At 41.8% G+C, this 11,564-nt stretch overlaps 2 protein-coding genes across 2 annotated transcripts; both read left to right on the top strand.

Moving 5' to 3' along the window:
* Nucleotides 1–241: 241 nt before the first annotated feature.
* Nucleotides 242–6,290, top strand: arhgef3l (Rho guanine nucleotide exchange factor (GEF) 3, like). Its single transcript, XM_083920606.1, has 13 exons — nucleotides 242–419; nucleotides 767–815; nucleotides 928–978; nucleotides 1,615–1,671; nucleotides 1,796–1,903; nucleotides 2,046–2,204; nucleotides 2,553–2,615; nucleotides 2,769–2,865; nucleotides 3,493–3,569; nucleotides 3,764–4,021; nucleotides 4,748–4,918; nucleotides 5,144–5,336; nucleotides 5,881–6,290. The coding sequence occupies exons 1-13, from the start codon at nucleotides 382–384 to the stop codon at nucleotides 6,126–6,128; spliced, it is 1,569 nt and encodes a 522-aa protein (XP_083776732.1). The 5' UTR covers nucleotides 242–381; the 3' UTR covers nucleotides 6,129–6,290.
* A 1,005-nt stretch (nucleotides 6,291–7,295) lies between these two features.
* usp21 (ubiquitin specific peptidase 21) lies at nucleotides 7,296–11,116 on the top strand (the record flags this gene model as incomplete). Its single annotated transcript, XM_083920522.1, has 11 exons — nucleotides 7,296–7,451; nucleotides 7,923–7,979; nucleotides 8,085–8,202; nucleotides 8,295–8,409; nucleotides 9,012–9,131; nucleotides 9,228–9,292; nucleotides 9,387–9,574; nucleotides 10,194–10,272; nucleotides 10,366–10,473; nucleotides 10,753–10,867; nucleotides 11,023–11,116. 11 exons carry the CDS (start codon nucleotides 7,296–7,298, stop codon nucleotides 11,114–11,116), a joined length of 1,215 nt encoding a protein of 404 aa, XP_083776648.1.
* Nucleotides 11,117–11,564: the final 448 nt, after the last annotated feature.

Genomic DNA, 11,564 nt, shown 5'->3' with positions numbered 1-11,564 from the left:
AGAGCGCTTCCTGAATATTTTGCTGTCACTCCCTTGTGTCACTGCATTTTTTCATTAATTCAGTCAGGTCCTTTAAAGAAAGAAGTGTTAAAGTCCCATCTGTTAGTTGATGGGTTTGAAGGAGCTGGAGGTTTAAAACCCTCCCCTGTGAGAAGAGCGGATACATGAAAATGTGCAACTCTAAAGGATGTGGTCTGGTGTGAGATGAGGAAGAAAGTGATGAGGAAGGAGTGCACTGAACTGACTAGCTCTCTGCACACAACTGGCTGTACGTTACAGAATCAGAGGAAGGACCGGTGTAAGAAAAACTTGGATTATATATCAACCTGTCTCATTTTGAGAGTGTAATGTTTCTGTGAAGATGCGTTGAAGACAAAGAAGATGGAAGTGGAGGAGTCTGGGGAAACAAGGACTTCCTGGTATGAAACTATATTACTTAAATCATGTTTCAGTCTTTGGGTGCCACAAACTGTATATAAATGCTGAGATCAGATCCAGATATCAGCATCTAACAGCAGTATACTTATGTTGTGGGCATGAAAGGTGTCATGGTAACAAAACTCTTTAATATTACTGTTAAGTACTCATAATCTTTACCTTTCTATTAAGAATGTACTTTTAATAATTTGAGGGACTGATCTCCCAATTTGGTCATCTATGCACATGCTACTAGGTTCCATTCAGGATGTTTTTAAAAAAAAAAAAACTTATCTCCAGTAAAATAACATTACTGTGTGTACGGCTGTTTGGGTTTTGCCCTTTTTAGGTCTGCAGCACTAGGAGAGACACACTCCATCCCCTGTGACCATGCTGGGGTAAGTCACCCCATCTACCTTGTTTCTTTCACGTCCTTTGTCTCATCTTGGGACTTCTTGAAACCAAGAAACTCACTTTAACATAAAATTCTACTTTTCTTTTTTTTTTCAGAAGAAGAGAAAACAAGACTCGACACCTGAATCTGTGATAAGAATCATAGAAGTGAGTGATATCTGACGCACCATTTAAACTCTCGGCCTCTTGTTCATCTCTCTCTCTATCTCTCTATCTCTCTCTCTCTCTTTCTCTCTCTCTCTCTCTCTCTCTCTCTCTCTGTTTCTCTGTAACTAGGTTAACGGAAGTTAGTCAACCTTACCTTTGCGGCCACAAAGCTGAGAGCAAAGATGGGGAACATTATGTTTAGCTGTGCGGCTACAGAGGCTCCATGAATACACAAACTTCTCAACATTGCTTATGTGACATCTTGTCACGTTTCAGCCACTTTTTCAGTTTACCTGTTTGTCTGTCATCTTTACCACATGTATCATAAACGCACAAACAGATATATACTTACTGCATGTATTTGAATACATCTCACTCAGTAAAGTCTCCCTCTAATACTTCACTGAATATACAGCTGATGTGGTAAGTGTGGCAAAAACAGACCAACATCTTGTGTTTTACTACAGAGGCACAGTTTCAACCTTCTTCCTCTTTGAAAGAGTCACACAGGAAATGAGAGATCTGCACCCTGCAACATCTCACCCCTCTCGACACATCTCTCTTTCCTGAACTCTTACGCTTTCTCAACTTCACTTCCAACTTAATTCTGTCGTGTGACTTGTTATGATTTATCAGGATGAAGAGGAAGATGATGAGGGTGAGATGATGTCTGGCCACATGAGGGATTCAGAGGTGAGGTGTTCCTGTTTTGCAGGGGCCAGACGTGCATTCAGTTGTTTTTAAAGTCTCCTAATGTTCAGCCAGTGATAGTCTGATGAATGACCCACCCATGATGATCATGATGATTTAATTTTAGGAGCCAAGCAATAAAAGGGTCAAACCTGTGGTTAAGTCCAATAGCCTAACTGGTGTCATAACCCCGATGAAGACCCCTGCTCTGAAACGCATTGGACAGTCCATTTCGGTAATAATTCAAACACACACACACACACACACACACACACACACACACACACACACACACACACACACACACACACACACACACAGCAGTTGTTACAGTATATAATACCTAATGAGGTTCAACTACTCTGCCCTTTTCACAGCGATCTATTAGTTTTCGCACAGAGGCTCGACCTTTGCCCCCTTGTCCCCTGCGCTCTCGTACAAAGCCCTCATCGTATCCACGCCGGCGCAACAGCCAGTGCTGGAGTGACACCGTGGAGAGTCATGACCTCACTGCGAAGGAGATCAAACGACAAGAGGTGCGAGGGGGCAGCCTGTCTAAGTTTAGTTAAGCTGCAGAAACTAAACTTTCTGCAGGTGTATTAAATATAGTGCAATGTTTTTTTAGGTTTTTTTTAGGGTATTTGGGTCAAGCTGTGGGGCTGTGGTTTGCAGTGTGGGGGCGGGGGTGACTAGTGCTAACTCTTTATGTCTGTGAAGCAGCTCTACACTACACAGGGATTATGAAAGAGGGTGTGAGCTGGCACTCTAGGCTAAACTTCCTTTATTGAACAATCAGCTGTGAGAGCGCACAGTGTCTGTGTGTTTGCATGTGAGACTCGCCTCTTCTTGCATCCACATGTCGGGCGTTCATGTGTCTTCTGCAGGTGATCTACGAGCTGACTCAGGGAGAGAGACAACTCATTGAGGACCTCAGTCTGGTCAAGAAGGTACTTGACTTCTACACAATAGCATTTGACCTCTGTTACTTTATATCAGAACACATTTTGCATATTGAAGTTCCTCAAACTTTGATACACTTCTTTCGATACTGCACTTATTCTTTCTTTGCCTGTGCCTCCTGGTCTCTTGTTTGCTGCCAGGTGTACTATGAACCCATGCTCAAGTTGGACATCATGACAGAGAGTGAGCTGGGACAGATCTTTGGTACACTGGACTCACTCATTCCTATCCATCAAGGTAAACCCTCTCTCTGCTTATCCCATTATCTACCTCTACCGTTGAACACTGTTCTGCACTTTCTACCTATATACTGTATGGTATAGTTGTGACATCACAACCATACAGAATTCCTGATGGCTCGTTTAAAGACACAATATCTGAATATGGGCCTTGTGCATTTCTCTATGAATTGAGTGTTTTGATACCTTCACAATATTTAAATCACACTTCAACCTGCTTTATAATTAAAAACAAAGACATAGAAATCTCACTTTGTGCAATATGGGACCTTTCACTGTCATATATAAGATTTTCAATACATATACAATATTTTATCTTTGATTTTTTTTTTAAATGCATCACAGTGGACCACCACTGCTTTGAACATCAATTATTATACTACACTTGGCATATGGTAATATTGATTTTAACTGTGTTGTCTAGCCTTAAAAGCAAGTGTTTAAAGTCACTAAAGGAGAGTGCTCATTCATTCCCTTCTGGTTTTATGTTATAACTTATAAAGTTTGCTGATGATGTTTTTTTTGTCATGTTTATATGTCTCTGAGTTAAAGTAACACTGGCATCCAGTTGGTCAAACATCATAAAGAATTCAACAGTTTGTGGTCTGTCTTTATTTCATAAAAGATCTTCTGAATCGTCTTGAGAAGCTGAGAGGTTTAGGGAAGACTGTTGGACAGGTGGGCCCTACTCTGTTGAACTGGGTGAGTACTACCATTGAAACCAAGAACTACGAGAGAAGAAGGGAAACGGGCACAACACCACCTTCACTTTCTCCAGTTCCTGTATTTTCTCTGTTTTGTTCCTCTCTAAACTAGAGTCATAGAGTTCAGTCAGTATGTGTCTCTGCTTTTAACTGACTACAAATGTCTCCTTTGCTCCTCCTGCCTCTCTACAGTTCCCTTGCCTGGAGGCCTATGTTACGTACTGCTGTAACCAGGTGGGGGCTAAAGCCTTGCTGGACCAGAAAAAGCAAGAGAAAAGAGTTGAACACTTCCTGCGCCTCTGTCAGGAGTCCTCGTTCAGCAGGAAACTGGATTTGTGGAACTTTCTGGATCTCCCTCGAAGCCGCTTGGTCAAATACCCGCTGCTGTTGAAAGAGATACAGAAGTGCACGCCTCCAGAGCACCCAGATGAGGACACGTTGTCAGATGCGGTGAGTTGGGGACCTATACATTCACGTTTATGTGTTTCTAAAAGGTTCTGAATGATCTCCACATAGGTTGTTTATGTTAGAAGTGTGCAGCCTTAGATAGACCCGAGTCTCCTTTAAATTTGCTAATATAATGTTTATGTATTACTCAGTAAAACATCATTTAATTATTTCCTATTTTTTTAGGTGGGGAGGCTTTTAAATCAACGTTTATCTGGCGGGCTCTGTCGATTATATATTTAGGCGTTTTTATCTTATGAAATCCATCAGAATTCATGAGTGGGAAGTCCAGACATTTGGCTCTAGCTAATATTTCCTTTTCAAATCTGAAATACTCTGCTCATAGGCGCCTCCAAATGGCAACAAGAGATAACTGTTTTATGAAACATGAACTTCAGTAGCCTGTGATGTGACATCAGTAACCTGAAAATAACACGGTCATGTTCGCCACTTTTGCTGGTCTGTAATGACTTTATATCAAAGACGAATCGAGGAATGAGAAATATGAAAATATGTTCAAGAGGCAGTTTTGCATTTGAGACGCCTGTCGTCTTTAACTGTCGACATTAAATGCTTGCATATGAAACAGGAAACGTACATTTACCCTTTGCTTAATTCTACATTGTGAGTTGTATCTTATTCAGGACCCAACAAAGATGTTGGAGGGGATGGCACACGTTCTTCATCACCAAAATGATACATAAAATACATTAATATTGTTCTGCTCAGTTGGACCTGATCCAGAGCATCGTGGCGGAGGTGAACAAGAAGACGGGAGAGGCGCAGTGTCAGTTCTACAGACGGGGCCTCATATACCTCGAAGACAGTCAGAGACTACCAGATATCCCACTGTCCCGCTTCCTCTACTGCCACGGAGAGCTCAAGAACAACAAGGGCCAGGTAGCGGCACTCTGTGGTTATGTACAACTACTCTGAGGTTCCTTCCATCGACCTTTGGTTCTCCTGAAGGTTGTTGATCTGTTTGTATCTTAGCTGAAAAGATCCTCCAAGACACAGTGGATCCATAAAGTAACATGCACTTGTTCCACCAGTGCTTACAGATCTTTGCTCATATTCTTGTATTTAACACTACCAAATATGTTACCGTAATATCTCCTCTGTCAGCGCCTGCATGTATTCCTGTTTGAGCTGGCTTTGGTGCTGACCAGGCCAGGGGAGGACAGAGATGGAGGTCAGATGTTCCATGTGTACAGACAGCCGCTGCCCAACGCCTTGATAAATCTGGAGGAGATCCCAGACGGGGAGGCAGCTGGAGGGGGCACGTTCAGGGGAGCCTTCACTGGAGGAAATGATAAAGGTAACATATATACATACAACAATTTTTAATATCTATTTTCATTTAGATCAATCTATTAAAAGCGGCAACATTTTCAGCAAATAGTTGGTATCCTTGATGAATAAAGTAATATCAAAATTGTTTGATTAATGTGCTGTTGAGAAAAGAAAATGTGTTTAAGCACTACAGTATATGTATGATATGATTTTTTTAGATCTTCCCAGGTCAAAAAGTAGTATACTTAATTGTGTTCAAAATACAATTTAAGTATTCAAAAGCTACTACAAGTATACTTTTTGGCTTTAACTTAAAGTATATTTAACATATACTCCTAAAAAGTGTACTTATAATTAAGTTCAACTCCAATTGTACTGAAAATAGATATACTCATATAAATATTTGCAAAGTGGTATTTCATTGTACTGAAAATGTACTTTATTGTATTTGTATATATACTATAATTTGTTGGTAAAATACCTAAATACCTACAGTGGTTATAAAACACAATTAGTATACTTTATTAAAGTGTACTTTAAATTCAGGCATGTGTCTCTCCTTCTCCCAGTGAAGAACTGTTTCCGAGTGAGCAGCAGAGGACGCTCCAAATTTCACCCTTACATCCTGCAAGCCAACGACTCCTTCAGCAAGCAACAGTGGATCACCTGTCTGCGCCAAGCGATTGTCCAATCTCGAGATCGGACGGCTCATACAAGCCAGTCGAAGCTCTCTCCTCTCACTGATCCCGCCCTCTGTCACATAGCCGAGCTCAGCCTCAGCTCGGACACAGAAGTGGCAGACCATACCAGTCGCTGACTGATGATCAGGAGGCCCGATGTGTGTCCATAGATCTGTACATTGACATTGGAGGCAATAAAATATGAACTGTTTGTGAAAGATGATAGTGGTTACACACATTTAGAATCTCCCAACATGAACTTTTGTTTTTTCCTGCATTTGCTGATGGATTCTGTGACTGTGGTGAAGTTTACTGTTGAGCTTGAGGACAGTATTACTGAATGTGAATGTGTAAAATGTTTTTTGTTTTTTTTTAAATAAACTGACACTTAAAAGTTTGTTGAAGGTACTCGTGGTAAAGTAAACAAAGAAAAGTCTTAAGTATAGCAAGATCTAAAAAGAAAAGATTAGTGATGATTATCCTCCCTCCCTCTCTCACCCTTTCTCTCTCTCTGCCCCCCCCCCCCCCCCCCCCCCTTCTGACACCAGTGACAGGGCAGGGGAGAGAGGTAGACTATCAGTTGTAGCCAACAGCCACACAGTGAAACAGTAGACGTCCCCTTATGCATTTTTAACAGCTCAGCAGGTGATGGGAACAGTTTGGTTGGGACAGTTTGTCCACAGATAGAGCGACCAATTGATCAGGTGAGTCCAAACTGCTCTGTTTATTTGCTAATGCTACAATATTTGTGAGGAATTATTTGCAAACTAACTTTATTTCTGAGATTTTACCCTTCACCTGCACAGAAAAGCAATAGAGAGTGTAGATTAGGCATAACGTCTCAGAGCAAACCGTGGTTGTGAGATTCTGTTTAAAATGCTATATACTTGATTCTTTAGTCAAATAGTTCTTGAGGTGAGGTCTCCGGAAATCTCTCTTTTTGTAAACCCGATATGTTAATATCTGGTTTCATCGAAGTCTCTGACAGACCTTGACTTTCCGAGCTGTCCTTCATGCTATAAAAACATGCAGAGGTGTATCTATTTAAGATAAGGATTTATTTATTAACGGATGCTCATTCACAAGTCAGTCCTGTTCTTTTCCCTCAGCTGTGAATGGCATCCCCTCGACATTTGCCTGGGGAAAAGAAGGACTCTCTCTCTCTTATGATCATCACGTTCTGCTCAGCTTTGACGCTGCATGTGAAAAAACTGAGACCAGTTTGAGGCGCAAACTGTCTGGCTTCATTTTTGGTAAGCCCTTCTGTCTGTCTCAGGAGAAGTGGAAGACACTTCTAAAATAGGATGCCTGGAGCAAGTAGCGTCAACGTTGAGGGCTCTTGTGAGGCCCTGTGTCGAACCCTTGTCTCCCAGAACGGCCTCCAGAGAGAGACGGCCGACATCTCCCAGTCTGTTCTCTACACCTCACTGATGGGCCTGCTTCTGGTCGCCGACAATGAGGTGTGCAAAACATGACATTGTATAAACCTTTAATTTATGGTCAAACCTTCAAGTCTGGTGGTCTTGAAAGATTGTTCTTAAACATGAAGTTAAGGGACTCTCATGAGACAAACATAAACTCACACAGAGAGATTATGTAAAGGCATTAATGGAGAGTACACACCAACACATGTGTTTAAGCACCTGTCAGCACTCCTTGTTCTCTAATAGGATGAATGCTTCAGGCTGGCCCCCTTTTAGCCTTTCTTGCTATCCCATGCTAATGGGATAAGAAGGCTAAATCTGTCCTACTGTACACACACTGACATGGCGGGTTTAGGCAGAGAGAAAGTAACATGCCGTACAGACATAGCCAGGGGTCAAATAGTAGGGCATGCATGCAACGAACCACGTGTAGAAAAATTCAAATATGCTGTATTCTTGCAGATGTAGTTTGGATCAACAGCTTTATGTGTTGTCTTTAATTTCCAGAAGGAGCAGCTCACTATAGGAAGTGGAAGGGTTGGCCTTAGAAACATAGGAAACACAGTAAGTGTTTAATGATGTGCTTTAAGCAAAGTGCTTTTATGAAACGCTTCAAAATTTTTTCAATAAACATGCTTACTTTTCCCCATTACTTTGTCTCCGACTTAGTGTTTCCTGAACGCAGTAGTCCAGTGTTTGTCTCACACACGTGGCCTACGGGACTACAGCCTCCTCATGTCCTACAGAGATGAGAAGTTCTCCAAAGAGGAGGCTAAGCTCATGGAAGGTGTGTATGTGTACCTCTCTCCTGCTGTTCCCTCCTCCTTCCTATTATGTTTTCGTCTTTTCTCATCCCTGCTCCATGCCTTCCTGTCCCAGCATTCTCTCAGGTGCTGTCAGGCCTTTGGGATGTAAATGAAGGGGACAAGGCTGTAAACCCACGACAGTTTTACAATATTTTTAAAGGCGCTGTGCCTTACTTCAGTGGTTACAGGTGAGGATATAGATTGTGTTTCTCTTTTCCTCAAGGTGAACTGCAATGCAATACACTATCCACATTGTACCTGCACAACTGTTACAAGGACAAGAGAGAAATAGTAAACTTTTTCAATTGATTTTCTACTTTGCCCACGGGTATAGATTGGTTTTGAAGTAGCAGCCTGTAACAGTGAGACAATATAATAAGGACCTTCATTGATCATCAGAGGGGAAATTCTGTACAACTGGAATAAAAACAGAAAATTAGTATAGGAAGAATAATAAGAGGTATATAAACTAAACTAAGAATAGAAAAACATATAAACTATACACAGTATTTTGAGACAAACGACATGGTAAAGTGAGTGGCAGGTCAGGTCTATATAAATTATGTGCACCAGACTAACATACGATGGTACAGTAGTGTAGTAATATAGACCAGATAACATAATATATAGTATAATGCATCAATCTAACAGTATAAGTAGAAGTATAGTAAAGTGCAGCAATATAACATAGTATAACTTAGTGTAAGATATAACATATGTTGTATAATGCATCAATCTAACAGAGAATAATCATGACATGAAAAAGTCTTTGTCTCTGTGTTTAACCTAGTCAACAGGATGCACAGGAGTTCCTCAGGTTCCTATTAGACAAGCTGCACACAGAAATCAACCGCAGACCCTACGTTCGCCGAACAGGGAAGGAACCTGAACAAAAAATTGCCAGATTTAGGTGTGTATGTCTAAGTGGAAAGGATTCTCCTTCACACTTTGATGGCCTTCATGTGACCACATCTCTCTCTGTCCCTCATCTCATGGCCTGGCGTAGGATTTCAGAAGAGGCAGCTGCCATGTGGAAGAAGCATTTGGAGAGAGATGACAGCAGAATAGTAGGTGAGGAGAGCGGTCATGGTGATCCATCAGACTCGTCTGCGTGATAACTTAGATGAAGGCCACCCACTGATTATTCCTTTCACCCTTCTCGCAGACCTGTTCTCGGGCCAGCTGAGGAGCTCGCTGCACTGCTCAGTGTGCTCCCACTACTCCAACACATTCGATGTGTTCTGCGATCTGTCACTGCCCATCCCCAAGAGGAGCTCCGCTGGGGAGGTCACGCTGAGGGAATGCCTGGAGCTCTTCTCACAGGAGGAGAAACTGGACAAAGAGAATTCACCAGTAAGTTAACACAGAGTGCAAAACCAATGGATTAAAATATATCAATGTGTCTCTAACTTTGGGGTCAATGACACGGACACTGTGACCTCGAAAAGGATTGGTCCAAAACCGATTTTCTTTTTTTATCCATCTGTAATCTAATTTTATTTATTTGACTCATTATTTTTTATTTCCTCGCATAACTTAAACATTATGGTATGGGGCGGGTGGTGGCTGAGTGGTTAGAGCATTCGCCCCATGAAAAGACTCTGAAGGTCCTCGAGGCAGCGGCCGTGGGTTTGACTCTGACCTCTCTCTCTCACCCCATTTCCTGTCTGTCCTATATAATAAAGGTTTGAAAAGATATGTGCGAGAAAGATTTCCTAAGCAAACTGACTGCCGTTCTTAAGCACTTCCTCTGAATTTAAAGTATAATTGGAATAGATGCGAGCAGGATGAGTAAGCACCCCAAACACTATACAATATATGTAATACAAAGTCAAATATGAGCGGTGGATGACATTTTCCTCAGAATCCCAGCCGTTTCCATTAACTCTTTTGTATTAGTTACCTTAAACGGATCTTACGTTTGCTAATGTTTGAAAAACTCTTGAGGTGTGTGTTTGTTTCTGTGTTTCAGATGTGTGAGAGGTGTAACAGACATACAGAGTGCACCAAGCGACTTTCCATCCAGAGGTTTCCCCAGGTTATTGTAATCCGTATCCTTGGCAACAACTCTTAGTTCATTAACCTCATTGGCAAGTGATGTTTTTGGGCAGGAAGTTATGATGATGCTTAACAGTCTCGATCAGATCTGAACCGCTTTACGACTTCACGGTGGTCTATCAGTAAAAGCACAGTGTACGTGTCCTTCCCACTCACTAACCTGGACCTTGGACGCTACGGGCCTGTCGACTGTGGTAACAAAACCAAACACCTTTTTCTGCTCATCAATCAATCAATCAATCAATCCATCAATCAATCAATTTAAATACAATGTAATGACAACATAATGGCATATAATCAACAGCTCATCTACAGCTCTTTTTTAAAATTTGAAATTTTTAATCATTTTTTGAATGTGATAGATGAAGACGGTTCCTTACAATAAGTGTAATATTCTATATTGTACAGATAAAACTGGCTGATACGTGTTGAATGGAATTAGTAAGTCATAATATCTACATATGTCCCCACAGGCCCAGTTCTGTATGATTTATATGCAATATGTAACCATGCTGGGACAGTGAACATGGGCCACTACACAGCCTGCTGTTCAGATAAAAATGGTTGGTGCTTCTACAATGACTCCAGGTGAGACTCGCCCTGCAGCCAAATCGATTTATTCCGATGCTCTGCAAACGGCATTGTCTATTTACAAAAGCCCACTGTGTCTGTGGGTCGTCTGTATTGAGACACAAAAACCTGGAGCTGTTTCTCATGATTACTCTCCATCTGCCCACCTACAGTGTGACTCCAGTCTCAGAGAACCAGCTTCAGACCAATCAAGCCTATGTGCTGTTCTACCAGCGCAGCAACAGCACCGCCACCGCCAGGAAATAGACCGCAGACTGGCTGAGCCAAGCAGCCAATAGGAGCAACTTTACCTCCAGTGTCCATAGAAACAAATAGAAGCAGCAGTGCTGTAACTCTGGCATCTATGAACAGCTCAATCTCAATGAGCATGCCCTCAAATAAACTCAGAGGAGGAGTAGGAGAGAGAGAGAGAGAGAGAGAGAGAGAGAAGCCATGCTCACTTTAAGGAGGGCGTTTGCCCCTCCTGAATCATGGAAGAGTTTTGAGGAGTCTCAGTGAGAAAGCTGAGCTAGCTCAGACAAACTGCAGCTTTCTCTGCGCACTTCTTCTCAGCCCTGAGAATGAGCCGTGAGCTCTTAATGTAAGATCATTAGGATTCATGCTTATTGGACAACAAAAACCCAAATTAACAAAGATACATCTCGGGTGGAATATAAATTAGGTAAGAGTTGCTGACTCAATTGCAACAGGACTT

This window comes from Echiichthys vipera (assembly GCF_963691815.1).
Source record: "Echiichthys vipera genome assembly, chromosome: 9".
NCBI classification, from domain to species: domain Eukaryota; kingdom Metazoa; phylum Chordata; class Actinopteri; order Perciformes; family Trachinidae; genus Echiichthys; species Echiichthys vipera.
Note: the sequence above shows the minus strand (reverse complement) of the source record. Positions and strands in the feature narration are given on the sequence as shown.

Excerpts from the sequence above, each read along its gene's own strand:
- arhgef3l (XM_083920606.1), top strand. The coding sequence starts at position 382 with ATGGAAGTGGAGGAGTCTGGGGAAACAAGGACTTCCTG. Across the intron at positions 979-1,614 it reads CTGTGATAAGAATCATAGAA|GATGAAGAGGAAGATGATGA; the intron begins GTGAGTGATATC and ends ATGATTTATCAG. Across the intron at positions 4,022-4,747 it reads AGGACACGTTGTCAGATGCG|TTGGACCTGATCCAGAGCAT; the intron begins GTGAGTTGGGGA and ends TGTTCTGCTCAG.